This window comes from Clytia hemisphaerica, unplaced genomic scaffold (genome assembly GCF_902728285.1).
Source record: "Clytia hemisphaerica strain Z4C2 unplaced genomic scaffold, Clytia hemisphaerica genome assembly, whole genome shotgun sequence".
NCBI lineage: Eukaryota > Metazoa > Cnidaria > Hydrozoa > Leptothecata > Clytiidae > Clytia > Clytia hemisphaerica.
In genome coordinates this window covers 452,227-473,439 of record NW_027104429.1, presented here as the reverse complement: position 1 = coordinate 473,439, position 21,213 = coordinate 452,227, and the positions used below count along the sequence as shown (strand labels likewise).

The 21,213-nt window shown below is 36.0% G+C and overlaps 3 protein-coding genes across 3 annotated transcripts; all 3 read left to right on the top strand.

Annotated features, from left to right (window-relative positions):
* The first annotated feature begins 1,034 nt into the window (after nt 1-1,034).
* Nucleotides 1,035-7,188, top strand: LOC136820536 (endonuclease III-like protein 1). Its single transcript, XM_067076724.1, has 6 exons — nt 1,035-1,142; nt 3,789-3,978; nt 4,221-4,351; nt 5,666-5,836; nt 6,112-6,377; nt 6,872-7,188. The coding sequence occupies exons 1-6, from the start codon at nt 1,098-1,100 to the stop codon at nt 7,044-7,046; spliced, it is 978 nt and encodes a 325-aa protein (XP_066932825.1). The 5' UTR covers nt 1,035-1,097; the 3' UTR covers nt 7,047-7,188.
* Nucleotides 7,189-13,921: 6,733 nt separating this feature from the next.
* LOC136820552 (RNA-binding protein 26-like) lies at nt 13,922-20,994 on the top strand. The gene is made up of 14 exons (XM_067076741.1): nt 13,922-14,035; nt 14,280-14,398; nt 14,515-14,606; nt 14,996-15,491; nt 15,864-16,217; nt 17,071-17,543; nt 17,677-17,847; nt 18,118-18,276; nt 18,413-18,550; nt 18,751-18,862; nt 18,973-19,077; nt 19,228-19,422; nt 19,842-20,108; nt 20,300-20,994. The coding sequence occupies exons 1-11, from the start codon at nt 13,977-13,979 to the stop codon at nt 18,990-18,992; spliced, it is 2,193 nt and encodes a 730-aa protein (XP_066932842.1). The 5' UTR covers nt 13,922-13,976; the 3' UTR covers nt 18,993-19,077; nt 19,228-19,422; nt 19,842-20,108; nt 20,300-20,994.
* Nucleotides 19,063-20,404, top strand: LOC136820563 (RNA-binding protein 26-like). Its single transcript, XM_067076751.1, has 4 exons — nt 19,063-19,077; nt 19,228-19,422; nt 19,842-20,108; nt 20,300-20,404. Exons 1-4 carry the CDS (start codon nt 19,063-19,065, stop codon nt 20,402-20,404), a joined length of 582 nt encoding a protein of 193 aa, XP_066932852.1.
* Nucleotides 20,995-21,213: the final 219 nt, after the last annotated feature.

The following is a 21,213-nucleotide window of genomic DNA, read 5'->3' as shown; positions in this document are numbered from 1 at the left end:
TAGTTTTTACGCACTTCCAGTTCTTATAAAATTTGTGAACTAGAACTGCCTAATGACGTTATAACTCGTTTTTTTCGTAACTCAGTTTTTTTAACTCGAGAAAAATAACTCGGGATTTCCGAGCCTCTTCGCTATTATCATCAACTCATTTATTACAACTCGGTATCTATTTTGCTGACCAGAACGGCTTTCTTTCGAAGGGGCATTTTGCGTCTTTAAAATATGTTTAGAAGTGCGCAGTGTCGTCAAAAAAAACTGGGAAGTGCGCAGTGTCTTGTGAGCCTTCTGGGCCATGACCCTAGACAGTTCTAGTTCACAAATTTTATAAGAACTGGAAGTGCGTGGTGAGCCTTAGGGGCCATCGTAGTTATGACGTTTCAAGCTGTAAGAAAGATGCAAAAAAACGTGTTGTGTATAAGAAATTTAATGTTGACACCGGAAATTTTCAAACTTCAACCTCAAAAAAAACCACCTTGCCACCACGTGCTTCCAACGGATTTTCATACCACAGTGGAGCCAAGAGACTCAAGTCTTATTTATGTCAATTTCAGCTCTTCTGGGGAAAGTCTTGGAAAGATATCTCCAATTGAAAATTTTGTGTCACTATAAGCATTTTGTCTGAATTTCTTGTCTAATGATGTTTTTCTCACATTAGATTTCACAAATGTATCCGGCTTGGAATGCTAGCCTTACTTTCAAACTTTTTTTCTGCAAATGTACAAAAAGAAAGAGCTAGAGAACTTTTTAAAAATAAGACTGATATTCATTTTAAAAAATCAGACATCTTCGAGCCGCCATGACAGCTGTCCTTTGCGGAAAAAGCTTGAACATCAATTGTTTTCTGAAACAATGAAATTTAATGATCGCTCTCCATCTTTTTCCTCGACACCGTTCCAGAGTGATCAAAAAATCGCGTGTTGGGATAGATAGGCTAAGCTTTAGCGTGTCGGAAGAAAATTTCTACATCGGATGCGCCAGATAAATAGCTGCAAAAAAGATAAAGTAGATAAGCGACCGCACGCTTGAAACGTTCAAATCATAAAGAGAATAGTTGGAAATTCAGTTTCCATACTAGAAAAACATTCGATAGAAAGCACATGGCATTTTACAGGTTGTGTAGAAAAACTAAACATATTTGTAATGTAAGTTAATTTTACAAGTTTCCTTAAAATATATTACTATGGAAATATTAAAATGTTTTACTTGATCTTGTTTCTCTTTCTAGGGAAACAGTAAAGAAAAGTGTCCTGTAGATAATGCCACTTTTTGGTAAAAATATATACAGCTTAAGAACTTTAGCTAGTCGCATTTAGCCCCTGTCCTAATCTCAGTATACTAAGACATAACATCTTTTTTACATTCAATTCATGTACAAAAGTTTCTCAGAGACTCCTCAACAATGGAAAATACAAGATTGGGGATTTTGTATTAAAACGCTCCCAAAGTGAAAGTAGATATATTTCATTAAGTTGAACTTGAAGTTGGTTTGATATTCTACGTTTGACATTTGATATTCGTTTGATATTCATTCTGTCGTTTGACATTCTTTCTGTCGTTTGATATTCTCAAATTTGGTTTTTCAAGTTCATGTATTACTTTTGGGATACACCTTTCCCGTAATTTGTAAAACTAGTGGTGAGTCGTGCGCATTATTTTGATGCTCTCCATTGTTGGTCTCTGTATGTAAACAAACCCGTTTTTGTCTGCGTTTCCTTATAGGGAAAGTTGGTTTTTAGAGCTTTTCTTAAGTTCTGTCAAAACCCCTTCAAATTTTAGTATGTTCAATCTAATTCATGATATTATACCACCCTGAAAATCTCTTGCCAAAAGAAGATCGCTATCAAAAGTTAAGAAGCTGAAAACCCCTTGCAGGCAAAAACGTGTTCGTTTACCTCTTAAACAATTTTATACACAACGGTGGAGTGCACATTTTCTCGTGCAATTTTTGAGAAGTTTGAATCACAGGAAAGGTGTATTGGAAACTATTCATGATATGCACCACTTCAATGACTTCACAAAGCTATGCAACTTTTCTGTTTTTGTTCCACCAAATACGTCACTTTTTCTTTGTTTAAGTGACGTATTGGGTGGAAATTTTCTCTGAAAAGTTATCAGAAGACTCTCCAGTGGTGCATATCATGAATTGGAAGTCAATAGAGTTTATTCTCAAGGGTGTCTGTGCCGAATTTCACTGCTCTGTCGCAGTGTCCTCCCTCTATCTAAAAATTGGCAACCATGTCAAACCTCAGTTAGGCCAAAATGACAAAATGGATGACAAGATGACAAAACATCTTTGGAATTGGAAACTATTGGAAATCAATAGAGTTTATTCTCAAGGGTGTCTGTGCCAAATATCACCACTCTCCGTCTCAGTGCGCTCCCTCTTGGGTGTTCTTGGCACAGACACCCTTGAGAATAAACTCTATTGACTTCCAATAGTTTCCAATTCCAAAGATGACTGCTCTCCCCCACAGTAGCCCATTTTGTCATTTTGGCCTAACTGAGGTTTGTCGGTTACCAATTTTTAGAGGGAGCGCACTGCGACGAGGAGCGGTAAAATTTGGCACAGACACCTTTGAGAATAAGCTCTACTTTGACTTCTAATACAGAGTTTACAATTTCAATTAAAGTAATCACAGGAACCCGTCTTTTAGCCGTTTTTTGGCCCAAATTTGCCCCCCAATTTTTTTTTCTCGAAAATCGGGCTCCGTCACATTTTGGCAACTACCGTTTTGCACCTTTGTACCAAAAATCTAAAGATTCCTATGATTCAATACTGAGAAAAGTTGGTAACAGACGAACGAACGGACGGACGGACGGACTAACACAGGTTAATTTATAGGACCTCCACCCCACCGGGGTAGGTCCAAAAAATTTAAATTCTGAAGCTCACAATTTCTCGAGAAACCTGTATACTTTATTTTGGTGCACCCGGTATATTTCCGCAATTTCCACATACTGGAATCTTTCGCGTGTACTAGATTTCGCGATTTGCGTCATTCAATATTTTCAAAGAAAAAGGTTAAAGCAAGAAAAAGATTAATTTTGCTTGAAACACAACATAGTAGGTGCAAGAATAGTATCAAAAGTGTATCAAAATATCACTGATCCCTTAAAAAATTCATTCTCCTTTCTATTTTTGAAAAACTTATAGTACTAAATTTTGCGAAATTTTGCCTAAAAACTCGTGAACTTTAAGTACAAGCAAAAATTTAGTACCCGCGAAAATATTGAAAGGTAAGGTATGTTCCAATATATATCTTTATTCTCAAGCAGTGCGCATGCGACTTTATTGGCTCTCCAGTAAAGTCCATTTGTTGCAGCTTTTGCTAAACCATGAAAGTTGATTATAAATGGGGAACTAAGTTTTAATGAAATCACGTCCATTTACGTCCATTGTTGATTTGACAATCTGGCCATTGATTTACGACTGAACTGTTCACCAAGTCTATTTAATACAAGAATTATTTTCTCCCATGGATAAATCGATCTGGGAGGTTGTTTGATTGATGCGACAAATTGCAAAGTATGGTGCTGGGTGTAATACTTGGATGTGATCACCAATCTCAGGAGGGTTTCTGGTGCAAGGTACCAGGATCTTGGGGTGGTTATCATTATTGCTTGTTAAGAGTGCGAGAAGAAGACCAAGCAAATATCTACTTCTTTAAAGTGTCAATCTTTTCCATGCTTCATATTTCCTTCTCCCGTTAAGAAAGGGATTAGTTTTAGGCGTGAAAGGTGTGAAACTATCGATGATTGTTTTATATAATTTTATAATAATGTTGTAGATTGCCACAATGGAAACAAGGTCAAAGTATTTTCAACAGAAGTCTGATTTCACAACAAACACCGCCGCTACAAAACGACCGAAAAAGAAAACTTTGAAAATGGAATATGACAATCGAACAGAGATCAAGCAGGAAGTAGCCACGCCTTCAAAACAAATCAAAATTGAGCCAAAAGATGAGGATGTGGAAGGTATCTCTATTCTTCATTATAAGTTTCTTCCTTTAATTTCATCTACATACCACCTTGCTTTTGTTCCCCCACTTTTTAAATAATCTAGGTTTCGAGCTGGAATAATTTTTATTTATCAAATCAAAACGCAACAGCATGAAAACGGATTTTCTCAGTAACTGTATGATATTAGTTTAGGAGACAGTAGCATAATCAAATACTCCTCAGTTTGAGAAATGTCCTTTTATCGTTTTTATCGTAAGGTGGGGATTTATGGTACCCAGACTACTGGCGTTTGCAGTTGAATAACATCCAGGCAATGAGAGAAGATCGAAGTGCAGTTGTTGATTCGCAAGGTTGTGAAAGGACTGCAGATAAAAACGAAACGCCAGAGGTATATTTTAACCTGTAATATAACGTGAGGCTTCAAAATACTGAAGCATTCTTCTAGCCCTCATTTTTGGACCTACCCCGGTGGAGGTCCTATAAATTAACCGTTGTATGTTCGTCTGTTCGTCCGTTCGTTCCTTAGTTCGTTAGTTACCAGCTTTTCTCGAGAATTGCTCATTAGTTTTTTCTGATTTTTTGCACAAAGATGCATAACTATAAACCCTCGAATGTGACGGAGCCCGATTTTCGAAAAAAAAATTTTGGGGGCAAATTTGGGCCAAAAAACGGCTAAAAAACGGGTTTTTTGGACTTCATGAAAAATTTGATCATTAATTTTTTCTGATTTTTTGCATGAAAGTAGGGTACCATCATAGGTAAAAGATGGTTCAAGCAGATTTTTGCAAAAAAAATTTGTTTGGCTCAAAAAACGCATGTTTATCTATAAGAATCACTATTAATAAGCATACATCAATGTTCTTAGCCAAATTACTCAATTTATTTATGAGATAGATGTTTTTTTTTGCTCATTAGGGCTTACTTTTGAAGAATATGTGTGTTTAGACATGAAATTTTGGCTGCTTGGCGTGTTTTTATAGAAAAACTGGCCGAATTCGATATTTTTTTATAAGCACATTATCAATTACTTAGGTGTTAGCTTTTCTCGAGGTTGGCGCTTTCATTCTTTATGATTTTTTGCACAAAGATGCATAACTATACCCCCTCGAATGTGACAGAGCCCGATTTTCGAAAAGAAAATTTTTTTGGGGCAAATTTGGGCCGAAAAAAATATATTTGGCCAAATTTGGGCCAAAAAGACGGCTAAAAAACGGGTTTTTAGGACTTTGTGAAAAATTGGATCATTAATCTTTTCTAATTTTTAGAATGAAAGTAGGTAAAAGATGACTCAAGCAGACTTTTGTAAAAAACGAATTTTTCAGCTCAAAAAACGCATCTTTATCTATAAGAATCACTATTAATAAGCATACATCAATGTTCTTAGCCAAATTACTCAATATTTTGATGAGATCGATGTTTTTTTGCTCACGAAGTCTTGAGTATGAAAGAATATTTAAAGAGCATGAAATTTTGGTTTTTAAACGGTTTTTATAAGAAACAAACGACTAATTTTAATAGATCGTCACTATTTGTGTTCTGAATGATTGTTTAATGGTCACGCTCACGTATATCAATTATATATGTGTTAAATGCGTAACCAGGTAGGTCCATAAAAGTATCACTTGTTTCTAAAAGAAACGGTAAACTAAAACCATCGTGAATGATTGTTTCGAGAAAATGGTATGACTTTTCTTCATAATAGATTCAACGATTCCAAACACTGGTTTCCTTAATGTTGTCAAGTCAAACGAAGGATCAAGTCACGTTTGCTGCAATGGGGAGGCTGAAAGAGTACGGTTGCACACCACAAAAACTCATGAATTCTACACAAGAAAAAATTGGCCGGCTTATTTACCCTGTTGGCTTTTGGAAGGTATTCTTTTATATGTAAAGGAGAAAATGAACTTAGACATAAAATACTCCAATTCAGTGCTTTATATCATTGACTAGGTAACAAAACCGTTTCAAGAATAGGTTATGAAGTCCTAAAAACCTTAATTTTACCCTAAAAGTAAGAATTGGATTCAGGATATAAGAACAAATTGAGGATTAAAGTGCCAAAACAAAGAACAACCTCAACAAAAATTTATTTTTTATTAATTTAGATTTGAATTTTATTATTTATTTACTTGTCTTTTTCAAATTTAGAGGAAATCCAAGTATTTACAAGAAACAGCCACAATTTGTAACAATGAGTTCTCTGGCGATATTCCAAATTCTATCAAAACTTTGACATCTTTACCTGGTGTTGGACCAAAAATGGCGTATATTTGCATGACGGCGGCATGGGGCCAAGTTGATGGAATCGGTGTTGATACACACGTTCATAGGATCTGCAACAGATTGCAATGGGTTCAAAAGCCGACCAAAACTCCCGAACAAACACGTAAAGCGCTAGAAGCATGGTTACCAAGGTTTGTATGCAAATACTTTTCATGTGGTTTATCTCAAAATCATTCAAAATCGTCCTTTTTTCTCACTTTAAACTCTGGTCGAAATTTGAAGTAATTCCTAATATGATATATGAATGTGCCGAATTAGGGGTTCAATGTTTGAAAATCAATTTTAAATTTCTATCAGATTCAGCTGTTGACCCAATGACAAAAAGGGTTTGTTAAATAGTTTTTGACCATCTGCACCCACGTTACGGCCCTTTTTACCCAAAAATGCTCATTTTTAGCAATTTTTTCATCGCGTCAAAACTTTTTTTATTTCATGATAATTTTTTAGAGATTTAGAAAGTACTGCTACCTGAAATAAATAAAAAGCTTATGTTGTGCCGTTACCTAGATGTTGATTAAGATATTGTGGTTTAAAGTCTCAAATAATTGGTATGGTCCATAAATTGTTCTAATTCTAAACTCATGTAGCATAACTAACTAATAACGAACAACTTTTTTGTTTTCAGGGATGAATGGAAGGACATCAACATATTACTGGTTGGTTTTGGTCAACAAACCTGTCTACCTGTGCACCCAAGGTGTGTTGGTTGTTTGAATAAAGATATTTGTCCTGCATCAACCGCTCATGTCGAAATGAAAACTCGAAACCCAAAACCTAAAATCAAGAAAGAAACGAAATAATACTCGACAATGGAGCGTTTTCTACCACACAAAGATGAGCCTACAAGATAATGCAGTATCACTTTATAATTTAGCGTACATTTTGTAAATAGTGTAAATAAATAAAAAAGAAAGATCAAAACTTAACACGGTTGAATTAAAACCTTTCATAGACTTCATATTGTAGTAATAATACAAAATTTGTAATAACGCTGACTTGTCATTGCGACCACAGACCGTGTACTCTCAACATTGTTCATGTTTCAATTACACTGATTTTCCGATTTTACTGCTAGGTGCATTGCCATCTTTTTTATCCAGTTCAGGTTCCTCGTGGAATTTCTTTTGTTTTTTATCAAAAAGAAAGTTACTTTCAATGGTTCTCTCGTTTCACGTTTAGGCTCTAAAACATCGAACCCCAGTAAACATCCAATAAGAAGAAAGCGATCATTACATATAGCACAGTCAGGAACTATTGCAAATTAGGCTATGTTCGCCGATTCTGGCCTAACTTGGATACGATGGCTTAATTAAGCCAGAAATTGTAGCCTAATTAGGCTGGAAGGAACAAAATTCCAATTTTTGACTTGGATTTCAAAATCCGCGTCAATATTTAGCTTAAAATGTCAAATTCTTATTTATTTGAATGAGTTCCGAATGTTTTTTGGGTAAAATTTGAGCGGGCTGAGAAAATATTCAGTTTTTAAATATTATGCTGTTTCAGCAAAATTATGTTTACATATATACAGCAGTACAGTCGAAATTATTTCAAGATTAATGTAAACAAACGTAATCCGAACTTTGCTTTAGAAACATGTTTTATCTATCTATTTTTTATCTTCATAATAAACTTGTTTTGTACACTTTTAGATTTTATGAACAAGCTTGTCAGCTATAGTATATAAAAAACGTAAAAACGACCTTCCTCAATTTAAATATTTAATCAATCTATCAAGTGTAACTTTATCTTAATAACATATCTTTAAGACCAGCAAAACCAAAAAACTATACTTTTAAAGCCCACAATAACAACAATATATTATGATACTAAGTTTTCATTTTTCAGACAAAAAATGGCGCGCTGCATGTAGAACTTAAATCGGCTTAATTTGGCTATCATGGCCAAATTAAGCTAAATTTTAATAAGATAATCACATCTTTTCACTCCGCTCTAAAAAGAGAAAAGTTTTTCGCTTTAAATACTCTTCTTAGTACAAGTAACAAGTCCATGTAGTAAGATTGACGCGGATTTTACTTGTTCTCAAGATATTTAGGTTATTGAATATTTCATATATCCAAATTAAGTCATTAATATCCTAACTAGGATATAAATCCTAGCCTAATTAGGCGAACATCCTAGTTTGGCCATCATAGCCTAATTTGCAATAGTTCCTGACTGTAGCACGTACATGGTACCAGTGTGAAAGGGATTTGAATGTTTCTGAAAATGCAACGAATGACTAGAGACGATGACTTAAATATAGCTTTCAAATTCAAGAATCTGACGTTTTGTTTTTGGATTACGTAATCATCTTACTCACGCTTTCTCGATCTCAAAAAACAGACGGGATGGTAAAGCTCCCCGCATTTTCCCGGTTATCGCTTTGAGCCGGATAGTCCCTGGCGCAATGCATTTCAATCGTTTCAAAATGGCGGACAAAAACGGTTGTGAAACGAGCGAGCTGGACAAAATTCCATCAACTCGAAATGCGATAGAAAGGTTTGCCAAGGAATGGGTTTCTTTTAGGAAAATCCTTAATGAAGTAGAATAAATGAAAAGCAATCTTTACAAGTACCAGCCGATTTTAAAAACATGGAGACAAGATGAGCATGCATGTATAAACTATCTATCTTTTATTATGTCGTTTTTTAAAAATACTTTTGCCTTCTTGTGTCAATGGGCTATTTACATCAGATTCCATTTCATTTTTAAACCATATAGGTGTATTGACGAACTGTTTCAGGGGGTGGGGTAAAATCTTTGGGGAAGATTTTGTTAATTTTCAGATTTGCTATCTAAGGGGGCAGATTCATGGGAAATAGTGTGTTGTTTTTATGACGGTGTTGTTGCGTTGACGTCAAACCGAATGTTTTATTTTTTCGTGAACTTTGAACCCTTCTAGCCTTTTTTCTATGTATGCTACCGTCAACTGTTCTAACTTGATTGGGGCGATTGGTCAAAAGGTCGTGCACTGCTGTTCCCATCAGGCAAAATCGTCAATTCTGTATAGAGGTCACGAAATTGCTGAGTACAGACGTCGAAAAAAAAATTCAAAATGGCTGCCGAGCGAGCACTGACAAAAACAAAAAATCAGGAGTTTTCAATTGCCTAACTACAGCAGAATAAGACAGAGAAATGCAGTAAAATAAAAAGTAAACAAACCTTGAACCTTACGACCCTCGACATGGCCCGAGAATTCTCGGGCCAAAACTTTTATTGGGATTCGCATAAAGCCCGAGTATGGCCCGAGCTGGCCCGAGAATTCACCCGAGCGGGCCATGCACGGGCCACACTCGGGCCAATTTTTGAAAACATGATTTTAAACAGGCGTGTAATTTCAGGACTGAATTTTTTTAACATTTTCTTTGAGAAAAACTTTGTTTCTCTTAATTATATTAAATATATGAATGTTGTAAATACTAAATGTCTTATTTGGTATGAAAACATAGTTATAAATATACTTAGGGTGGAAATATTTGCTAGTAAACTGGTCCTGGTTTTAAACTGAAGCGTGTCCACGGGAAGCTCGTAAAGTTTTTTTGAGCGATATAAACAAAACAGACAAATCTTATTTTGTACCGTGAGATTGGGTAACTTGCATCAGTGGAGGCTAACATGCATAGCCCTCAAATGAAAGACCTGGCTGGTCATTAAAATACAAAATTAAATCAAAACAAAAATGGTAGAGTAGAGCTGCAAGCGGAGCTGCGTATCTAGTTGTATTTTAATGACCAGACAGGCCTCCACTGATGCAAGTTACCCAATCTCACGGTACGTAACCACACCCAAACCGCACCCATACCCAACCCTACCAGGTCGCCTGCAGGTCCTGACACTATTTCCCGCATACCGGATCCGAAAAATAGATACATGTCTTTCGTCTTTATGAAGAAGCCTTCACCTCGTCAAAACATGGGACTGTTTATAATCTGGCGTGAATTTTCAATTATACTGTTAAATCTCTTTGACAACAAATTTGTTTTGATAAGGGGTCACTTACATATCAATTCTTCCTACGACTAATGTCAAACTGACGCTAATTTGAAACCCCCCACCTCCACCTCTTAACGTCGTTTGAAAATTATCAAAAAATCAATGAAACTCTAAATTTTCTCCTTCACTTTCATTGTTGTTTTGTCAGCCATTTTTAATTTCGCTACGGCTTGCTCAGGCATTTCACATTTTAAATATAATGGAAATAATTTCTAAACTTTTTTCGGAAAGTTGTCCGGAATTAATTATCTCCATAACCAATCAACAGAAAAGCGACATTTCACAAAAAAAGACCGACCATTGGCAAAATTCAACGGTCGCGCGAATCGTCTATACAAAAGGAACTCGAGACATAAAACATCGGGTCGTTTGTTTTGGTTAAAATTGCTCTGTAAAATAGCGAAGCAAACAAATACTTGGGTATATAAAATGAGGAAAAGAAATATGGAAAGTAACATTTGTCGAGGAATAAACGTATTAAAAATCAATGTTTCTGGTGAAATTTCTTAGCCTCACAGACTCTAACCCACCCACCCCTTCGCGTCAATTTGACATTAGTCGAGGGAAGAATCGATATGTGAGTGACCCCTAACTCACCAAGTTTATCAATCATACTTTCGATCATAACAAGTCACGATAACTTTCACTGATAGTGCGCCCTTTTTACAGTTTTTAACTTTTTTTGTTTTCATTCAAAATGTCCGGATGCGATTGGGAAATTAGAGAACTAACCGCCTATCGCCCGATGGGATTAACAAATAACGAGTGTGTAACTTACCACGCGAGTGACTTGAAACACTCCATCGTTTTGCAACTAATTTTTTTTTATCGTCTCTTTTATCACCAAACAGTATGGTATATAATCATAAAAGTATGTAATCATAAAATAGTCTCTAAGTAGTATTTACATTTAAAAAAAAAATAATAAAGAGCCCTAATTTATCTAAGTTTTCATTTTTCAAATATGTACAAGTGGAGTGACTGGTATAGATCACAGGGACACAAGCGGTCAAGGGGGAAACAACACTCATCTGTTAACCCTATTCGCAGGTGACTTCTTCTTTGTTCTAGACTATCAGGTGTGTTCCACTACGGATTTTTTTCATATTTCGATTTAAAAGCCTACTTGGTATGAAAGGGAAATATTGTATTTTTTAATATGCCGTTCATTAACTCAAATCAAATGACTTTGGAGGTTCGGTGAAATGGTGGCCAAATTGCCGTCCCATGTTTGTCAGATAGTTCCAAGTTAGAGCAGTTGGCGGTATGTTTATCTACTTCACTGCAAAACTTATTCTAAAGGGATTAGTGAAAATTCGGCCACCATTTCACCGAACCTCCGAAGTCATTTGATTTTAGTTAATGAACCACATATTAAAAAATACACAATTTCTCTTTCACACCAAGTAGGCTTTTAAATTGAAATATGAAAAAATCTGTAGTGGAACACACTCGAATGTCTGGAACGAAGAAGACCAAATTAGTGAATGAAAACAAAGAATTAAAAAGGGCACGCTATCAGTAAAAGTTATTGTGACATGTTATGGCAGAAAGTATGATTGATAAACTTGGTGGAGTTATCAAAACAAATTTGTTGTCAAAGAGATTTAACAGTAAGTGAAAATACAGGCTAGATATCAAACAGTCCCATGTTTCGATAGGCTATGTCATATCTTCCTTCGTTTCGAGCGTAAAACTCCTACTCCTCGGGCTATGAGCACTGCTCTTGTTTTGAATATTGAAATTCTCCAGATAAATGGGATGCGCACTGAGGTTTTATTGAAACAATAGAGAGTTTCGAAACCTCAGCCAATCAGCTGTGTTTTAAACATTCTTTTATTTAAAATCTCTATTGATAAACATCTTTTGTGAATGTTGTCTATTATGTTTATGTTTAAACCTATTAATAAGCAATTCCCGGTGGGGGTCACTAGTGGTCGCCATAGCAGTGCCTATAGACCAAGGAGTAAGGCCTAAAAGCCTGGATCTGTCTATTGTGTAGACTAATGTTTCGACCAATCGTCCCAAGTTAGAGCAGTTGACGGTACGGCACTTTGTTGACAATCTAACTCTCGCATCAAATTCCCGCTTTCTTCAGCAAATTGAAGATGAGAAAAAACCTAAGCCACAGATCACGGATTGATACAAATATATGAAGGGTGGGATTTTACAGCTGCCTGCCGTACAAGGCACTGAGAGGCCACGGGTGGGACTTGTCAATGTGCACAATCTGTTGTGTCAACTTGTCAGCATTGTATTGTTGTAAAGGGAAAGATAAAAGAGGTAAGACTAGCCTAGTTTCTGATCCTGATATAGGAGTTAAGCTTAGACTGTTACATACATATGTGCGGAATTATTTTTACTTTAGTCTATAATCAAGGCCTAACAAATTGAAGCACTGCTTGGGAACTGAATGACAAAATTTGGTTGGTTGATTGGTGTTGTAAGGTTGAAAGGTTGAACAAAAAAATCTTTTTCAATAGTGTTATAATTTCTCCCAATAGATATGCTTTCATTTTTCTTTATTTTTTTTGTATTTTGACCAGTTATGTCTCATGTGTTTCATTGTTTCAATGTCCATTGATTAGTTTGATAACCAGGTAGGTCCATTAAAATATCACTTGTTTTTAAACAATTGCACAGCAATTTTTTGGATAGCAAAATATTTGGCACTTTCATGAAAGTTTGAGATTGAGCAAAATAAAGCAATCTAAATATTTTCCAGGGGGTGAATTTTTATCTTTTAGCAAGGGAAAAATTTTTGATTGGCTTTCGAAGGTTGTTCGCTAAGAGGCGAGGGAGGATTTGGTCAAACCCTTTCAACTTTTGAGAATTTTCCCTGCAGTAAGCCAAGAATATATTTTTAATGGTCATCATTCTTGACCATACAAGTGATTAAAATTTTTGCCATTAATAAGCTGGCCTTGTTTTTGCTGGCAATCAGCCAGTTATTTGTTTGGAATAAAATCGCCAGCTTACATCAGATAGAAAAGTGCTGGCAAAAACAGTTAACCTTTTTTTTGTTGCTGGCAAATTGCTGGCAATTGTTCTTTATTACCAAAGAATTGCCAGAAAATGCCTCCCTTTAAGCTAAATCCTTTTCTAAAAATAGAATTGACACAAATGTTACTGACAAACTGTCTTCCGACTTATTACTGGTTGTGATTGATAGATTACTGGACTCGACAGGAGTGTTGCCAGCAAGACGTCCATAGATGTGCCGGTGTAAAGCCAGATGAATTTAATGTACTCGAATTCGCTGGGTCCAAGGAAACCAAGACAAGGAGACAATCTCCAATGTAGACTCACATTTAACGTATCTCCTTTCATTTGAATACACAGCATTATTTAAAAAAAAGAAAGAACATCATTCTCCCTTTTTAGCGCTGTTTGAGCATAAATTTTGATAAATTCTGTTGTTTATTTACTCTGCTTTGTCAACATGGGGACACCTCTTTCTATATCATTAAAAAAATATCTTAGATCACATCTAAAAGTGAAACAGCAAGGTATTAAATTCTTTGCAGAAATACACTGAAAGCTCCCTTAGTGCTGTTTTTATCACTATCTGCAAAAATTGGAGTTGTAAAGAACGATTTTAAAAATCTCCAAAGTAATGACTGTCATTTTAGTAAAAACTAGCAACAACTAACATGCTTCAAAAATTTTCATCTCGTTTAGTAAATACAGAAAAAACTTCTTTATCAAAATATTTCTTGTACTGAGGAAAGTGAATCATGATAATTGAAAGTGTGGATTCATTGAAAACATGGCTCGTCAAAGAATTGGAACCAATGTAAGTTCTTACTCAATGTGAATTTTGGATCCCTTTTTTTTCTCCAATTTTCTTATCAAACATTTTCTCCAAAGTGACTTTATGTGTGTGTTTGCAATGTTGTTTACGTGAATTGGAGTTTTAACATTGGTTTCAATTTTTTTGGGCGTTTGCTCGCATCTTTTTTTATTCTACTCTATTTTCATATAAAAAAATCATGAGAATGCCAAAAAAATTGAATTACCTAATAACCTGTTTATTTTAGTTGTGATGCTGACCCTGCAGCATTGGCAAAATATGTTATTGCTTTGGTAAAAAAGGAGAAGTCAGAAGCTGACCTCAAAGCTCTGTGTGAAGATCAGCTTGATGTATTCCTTGGAGAAGGTAAATGTGACTGTGATTGATAATTGATCATTATATTTTAAAACTCAAGCTAATCTCTTCATTCTGTAAGCTGTTAGTTAACTAAAAGAACTCTTTGTATTTTTCTCTTGTTTTAGAAACCAGACAATTTGTTGGTAATCTATTTAAGGCACTGGGAGATAACTCCTATCTCCCTCCTGCACCACTGCTCACCCAACCCACTGTTGAGGTAATGGTTTTACTCAAATCTTACAAGGCTCAGAATAAGGCAGCTTCAAGCATTAAGACAAAAGCTTCCACCACCCAGACCAGACTGGCTTTGCCCTCTATACGATATCCATATAAATGTTGGCAAATGCTGACATTAGTATCGAAAGGGTTGAAAATGCCTATGATAATATGATTAATCCCTTAACTCTCTTATTTATGATATGTGCCATTGCAATGTCTTCTGACATTACATCACGGACCCAACAGCTGATTGGTTGTAAGTGACCTAAAATCAGTCAATAGGTCACTTACAACCAATCAGCTATTGGGTCTGTGGAAGACAATGCAATGGTGCATATCATGAATACTCCTACGTCAAACAATTTTGTGCCAATTTAACATTTCTAGGAGCCCATCAAAGAGGTGGAACAGAAAGGTACCAAGCGCAAATCTTTTGAAGAAACACCAAAAGATGACTTTGAGAAACTTGCTAAAACTGAAAAGAACACTGATGTTGGTAAAGTTGTCAGTGATAAAGAAAACATAGACAATGTAGATAACAGTAACAACGACGGAAGTAAAAACGAAAATAATATTTCGGAAGGGAATGCAACAGAAAATAATAGACTTCAAGTTGAGAGAAGTGATGATGTGCGCATGCGTAGTGTATCTAAAGATCGCTCAATGAAGAGTATGTCACCAAGAGCTCGACATCGAACTCGTCGCTCGTCACGATCACCCAACAGGAGCAGCCGACATTCTAGACACATGCCAAGTGGTAGTGGTAGTAGTAGGAGCACACGTAGTGACAAATCACGAGATTCGCGAAGCAACAGAGATAATGGTAGAAGAACCAAATCAAGCCGAAGAGAGGCAACTAGAGAAAGATGCAGAGACTACGAAGGTTTGTTATTTGAAAAAATGGCCATCCAAATTAATTCAAAAGAGAAAACATTCTTTTGGATATACCTATATAAATTTTAAAAGCTACGTAAACTAAAATAACTTAACTTGGATTGAATATTGTCAAAGATTTATCGCGTTTTATGCAGCCCTATAAGCCTGAAACCAAATCCCTTGTGATGTTAGGGTTGATAGGTGCTGACATTGAGATTGTGTTTATTTTCATTGCCCACTGATTCCCTGTGAACACCCTCTTTCTGTTATCATTATTCTTGAAATTTACTTCCTTTTTGCTTTGACTGTTTGATTTTAGAAAAGGGTGAAATGTCAAAAATATTGAATCCCTGCAAATAATGTTTTGTGTTTGTTTTAGAGAAGGGATATTGTATGCTTGGCGAGACATGCCGTTTTGATCATGGACGCGATCCTGTGGAGGTGGACGATCGCAATCTTCCACATATGCTTTCCCTAGCCACTGCAAATACCTTCCCTCCTTCCTCTCAACCCAACAACGCAGCTACCATGGCAAACCCATCTGTCCCAGTCTTCCAAAATGTCATTGGTCAACGCCCAATGGTGCCACCTATAGGAACGGCCAATCTCAACACCTCTCTGACAACAGTGCAAGTTCAAAACACGCGACCCTCGCCCGTTGAGATTAACACGCAAGTCCCTATCTTTCGACCACGCAACCCAATGGCTTTGTTCAGAAATATTTCTCCAACAGGTAAGAGAAATAAAAACACCAGAGGTTGAGCAGTTAACCTTACTAAAAATGGTCTCCACTTCTTATTAGGTCGAGGAATATCCAGAAATTTCAAAATATAACAATAGGTGGCTTACTCCTAGTATTGTTAACAACATGGGACGAAACTTTGGCATTAAGAATTCAAAACGCCATGGTGGCAACCACATATGACTAGTTCAGTCGAAAGTAGATTGACTTTTGAGATTTTCTTTTGAGGGGAGCTTGCGATTGGATCCTGCCAATTGTTTCATGGTGAAAAAGCTAACGTCATAGGCAAAAGTTGTACAGTATACCTAAAGATTCTTTTCAATGTTGAGTTTTATCGAAATAATTGATGCCATTTAACGTCATGAAATTTTGACCAAAAAGGTGTGTTAGTCAACAAGTCTTAACGTACAAAGAAATCAAACAAATTTAACACGGTCATTGGTCATTCGCACTTATCTGACAGAATTTCAAGCTTTATAAAATGCATGTATTTCTTTATGTTTTTTTTGTATATCTGTAGAAGTTGCCCCAAAAATAGTAGTTTATACAAAATTCAGTATCATTGAACAGCTCAACGTGGCTCATTTGTTAGCATTACTACTATTTACCTATAGCCTGAGGTGCCTTTATGCAAAGGTTGTGTGATGAAGGTTGTATTGGTTCAAGATTACCCTTGGATAGATTCTTAAATATTTTTACCTTATCTAAAACATTTTTTATTAAAAATTGTGACTCGACCTATGAATCACTAGGTACAGAGGAAAACCATTGCTATTTGTCCATGTTGTAAAAATGACAAATCCATGCATAATAAGGACAAATAATTTTCTTTATTTCAAACCAGGTGTTCCACCAGCGATTCCAGGTCAACCAACACCACCACAAGCGGCTATTCCACACCAACAACCACCCATCAGTGAAACGTACAACCCTGAACAACCTTCTATTCTTGAAACGGATGAAGTGCTGAAAGAAACCAAGATCTCTGTTGACAAAGTGAAAGAAGACGCAGATCGTTCACAAGACGAGCTCGTCCAAATCGCGATGGGAAACGTCCCGCTCACACCTATCCTCGGCCAACAACCGACATTTCCAATCAACGGCGCTCAAACTATGAACTTTCCTGATCTGATACAACCTCAGCATATCATGCGACCTGCAGAGCCCATGAAACAGGTGGTCCGAGTGACTGGCAACAAACCTTATCACGGTGGTAAGAACACCTGCTTGGAGATTCGAAAGATTCCAGGAGAACTTAACAACATGGTCAAGTTAAGCGAACATTTCCAAAAATTTGGTACCATCACCAAATTACAGGTATGTCGTCACCTACTAATGAATTGACAAATGTTATGAACTTTGCTTGGCTATATCAAAACAGCTGTCCATTTTCTAGCTCTTTCTATGCCCCTTTTTCAGTTACGAAATTTTGTTTTGTTTTAAATTACAGAGTCCATTCGATGCAGACCCTCAAGGAGCTTTGATTGAGTTTGCGACAAATCGTGAAGCTTATGCTGCTTATAGTTCGCCTGAAGCTATCCTTGGCAATCGGTTCATCAAGATGTTCTGGCATAAACCGGCAAAAGACGCAAATAACCCTCACAACGGTGGTAAAGATAATGTGAGTATCAGATTCCTGTCATCTCATTTTTTGTATCAGCTCGCTTCTTTTTTTCTATATATTCTCTGTTTGGAATTTGATAAGTTGTTGTTTATTCGATATCTATAGGTGAAATGTTTTAAAGATTTGAACAGGCATACCTGACATTTGATGTGACGTATCATTCTTTTTTCTCTTTTTTAATAATCTGTGATTAAAGTCGTTCTCTTGACGACAGGCAGACAGAAATGTTTCGTATATAAGTTGAGAGAAACTTGTTCTATGCTATAGGTTCGAGGTATAGGAGCAACATCTACTACAAGTGAAATCAAAACGGAAACATCTGCACCCTTACCTCCACCAGAACCAAAGAAAGTGGCAAAAGCTGGTGAATTATATTTCCGAAACCCTAAATCCGATCCTAAACTCATTCAAATGGAGAAGAAAAAGGTTTGTCGTTTTCTACTTACATTTGAACAGGTTAACTAACTCGACCGGTTCGTTATTCTTACTTGATTGCTTCCTATTTTTATAGACCAAGACTTTATATAGTATTTCACACTAAATAATCTTATGTTTCTTTCAGGAACTCGAACAATTGAAGAATGAACTGAGGAAGAAAAAGCAAAAAAGTTATGAAGATTTGGTTGAAAAACAGAAACAAATCTTGAGCAAACTTCAAGAAAAAGGACTTTCTAAAGAAGAAAAAACCAAACTGATGAAAGTGAGTTATTCATATTGGTATCAAATAATTTTTTATTGGTATCAAGATTTTTTCACTGTTTTATGTTGATACAGCTTCAAGATTTCTTCAACTCGGAGATGAAGCGTTCATTTTGCATTGGAAACAAAAAATATTGAAGCATAATCAAGATCTTTTTGAATATGTTTAAAAATTACTTCTCATTGTGACTTTCTTCTTAGACTTTCAGTACTTGTGATACAACTATTAAGAAGCTGAAACATGAAATTCAAAGAAGAAACTGTCCAAGCAAGGGCTGCACAAAATCTTCATCAAGCCAAACCGTACAAAAATGTAGGTTGTTTTTCCTTCTTTTAGTGAAGCATCATCTCAAGGCATCATTAGAAAATAATGGAAATATTATTACACAGTTTGTTATCATTATTTTTTGTATTTCTTTATAGACGAAGAAAGAGATTCTTGACAAAGAAATAGATATTATTCATGGCAACTTACAAGGAGAAGAACTGGTAGAAGCCAAGAAAGACCTGGAAATGCTTAAAGAAGAGGTAAATTATTTTCAGGGAATGATGTGTATAAGAAAGGCCAAACAATACAGGCTTTTAGAATGAAAGTCGTCGATTTTCTAGTTACGTTTCTCTCTGGAATGGTATTTCCTGTAATTATGTCCCTAATCGTTTATTATTTTCTTTCACCAGATGGGCTACGATCCCTCCGCCAGAGGTGGTCGAGGTGGATATCGAGGGCGTGGTCGAGGAGGTGCCTGGTGGAAAACACGTGGACGAGGGCGTGGCTCAGCAAGAGCTATGAGCACTGTTGACAATCGACCCAAGAAAATACTGGTGGCAGGTTATACAGTTGATGAAAAAGATAGTGTCCTTGCACATTTTAACGTAAGTCAAAAATCGCGGAACTGGTAAAATATTTCTCATATTGTACTCGCAAATGTCCGATAACTATTACTTAGAGAGTTGGTGGAATCTTCTAAGGAACTTTTTTGCAGGCATTAATCCAGCAGATTTAGATGTTATTAAAGTAAGAGTCAATCTGCCCTAACCGTTTCAACACAAAGCAAACTATGAATATAGACAAATTGTTTTTCTTGTTTCATATAGTTTTGACACGTGGTTTGCCCTTTAAAGCAGACCGTGTCTTTGTTGAATTTTTCTGTTCGCATATTGTAATGGAACATTGAAGCATTTTGTTTTACCGTTAGGGGTCCTTTAAGAGCCCCAGATTAGTAACCGAGTCCAAGTTACCCATATTTCATCGCTCATCAGTCCTTATAGCTGTTTACCCTCTTTATTTACAGACAATCAGTCACGTTGATCAAATCGAAGAAATTTCAACCGAGAAAATGGTCATTACGTTTCCAAATCGTAAAGGCGCGGAAATAGCAGCCATTCAGGGCATCGACTTCAACGGTAAACAACTGCAATTATCGTGGTTCACTGGACAAATCAACAAACCCACCAACACTTCGACGACGGGTGCAACGGACCGACCCAAGATACAACGAAGAATGACGCGTTCGCTCAGTCAAAGTCTGATGGAGAAAGACTTGGAAGACGACTTATTGGTATATATTACATAATCTCTCTATTCTTCAAGTCAATTCAGGTGAACCCTGAGAATCGAAAATATTTAATCATTCATCTGTTGCACAGTTTGTTTTGTTTTTTCTTAGGATTGGGGTCGATTAACATTTCAGACGAAAGAACACTGATATTGTTTGTTATTTTAAATTTCGTTTCGTTTCGTTTGTTTCAGGAGGACGTGGACAAAGAAGAAGAAGACATGTTGTTGGCTGGTGTGGATGATGAGGATGATGAGGATGATACTGAATCCATCACTGATCGATCCTGGAAAAGATGATTTGTTTGTTTGTTCCTTTGTTTGTTTGTTCAGATGTTTTATTTTCCTAGCACAATTATTCCAATTGTATTTTAACCATTTTAGTATTGATATATGTAATAATGTTTTTCTTATTATACTTTATAATGTGTTTTGAACACAGGGGTCGAGTGTTTCCATTGGGACTAATTGTATGGTTGTTTTTTTGGTCTTCTCTTTTGGTGGTTTTCTCTGCTTTGTAATCGAACTTTTCCTTTATCTTGCAGCTCTTTGATTTTTGTTTTGCCTAAGGATCATAAACTACATTGATGTAAATACTTTCTAGGTAATAATTTATCATTTTTGATGAAATTTTATGACATGAAGGGTTGCCTGTCCTAAAAAAAGACAAAAGAACAACTACTCAAAAAGAAAAGAGAAAAGAATTGAACTAAAAGAAAAATATGGCAAAGGCAGGCACCTCCATCATATTGTATATTTTGTTGTTTGTTTTAAAACAAAAAAATGAAAAGAAAAGGCAAGGTGTTGAAAAAAGAACAGAAACAGAAAAAATATAAAAAAGAAAAAGACTCAGAAAAGCCTTCAACACCAAACACCCCCAAAACAACCCATATCTATTGAAAAACAATTTATCTTGAAATATCTTGGCCAAGACTGCTGGAAGAATGTCACACATCATCGTTGAAGAACCGCCGCAAAACTTCGTTTCACTGCACAAAAGGTATATCAATTTGCAAAATCCTGTGTAACATTGTATCTGTAGTTTTATTTTTTAGCCTCCCAAATAGAGATATTGATTTGGAAGATCTTTCCAGGTTGGTGGTTGCATT

Bases quoted from the DNA above. Each gene is read 5' to 3' on its own strand.
- LOC136820536 (XM_067076724.1), top strand. From the start codon at position 1,098: ATGGCATTTTACAGGTTGTGTAGAAAAACTAAACATATTTGTAAT. The intron at 5,837-6,111 runs GTATTCTTTTAT...TTTCAAATTTAG, and splicing joins ACCCTGTTGGCTTTTGGAAG to AGGAAATCCAAGTATTTACA. The intron at 6,378-6,871 runs GTTTGTATGCAA...TTTTGTTTTCAG, and splicing joins CTAGAAGCATGGTTACCAAG to GGATGAATGGAAGGACATCA.
- LOC136820552 (XM_067076741.1), top strand. From the start codon at position 13,977: ATGATAATTGAAAGTGTGGATTCATTGAAAACATGGCTCGTCAAAGAA. The intron at 17,544-17,676 runs GTATGTCGTCAC...TTTAAATTACAG, and splicing joins GTACCATCACCAAATTACAG to AGTCCATTCGATGCAGACCC. The intron at 17,848-18,117 runs GTGAGTATCAGA...TCTATGCTATAG, and splicing joins ACAACGGTGGTAAAGATAAT to GTTCGAGGTATAGGAGCAAC.
- LOC136820563 (XM_067076751.1), top strand. The intron at 19,423-19,841 runs GTAAGTCAAAAA...CTTTATTTACAG, and splicing joins GTGTCCTTGCACATTTTAAC to ACAATCAGTCACGTTGATCA. The intron at 20,109-20,299 runs GTATATATTACA...CGTTTGTTTCAG, and splicing joins ACTTGGAAGACGACTTATTG to GAGGACGTGGACAAAGAAGA.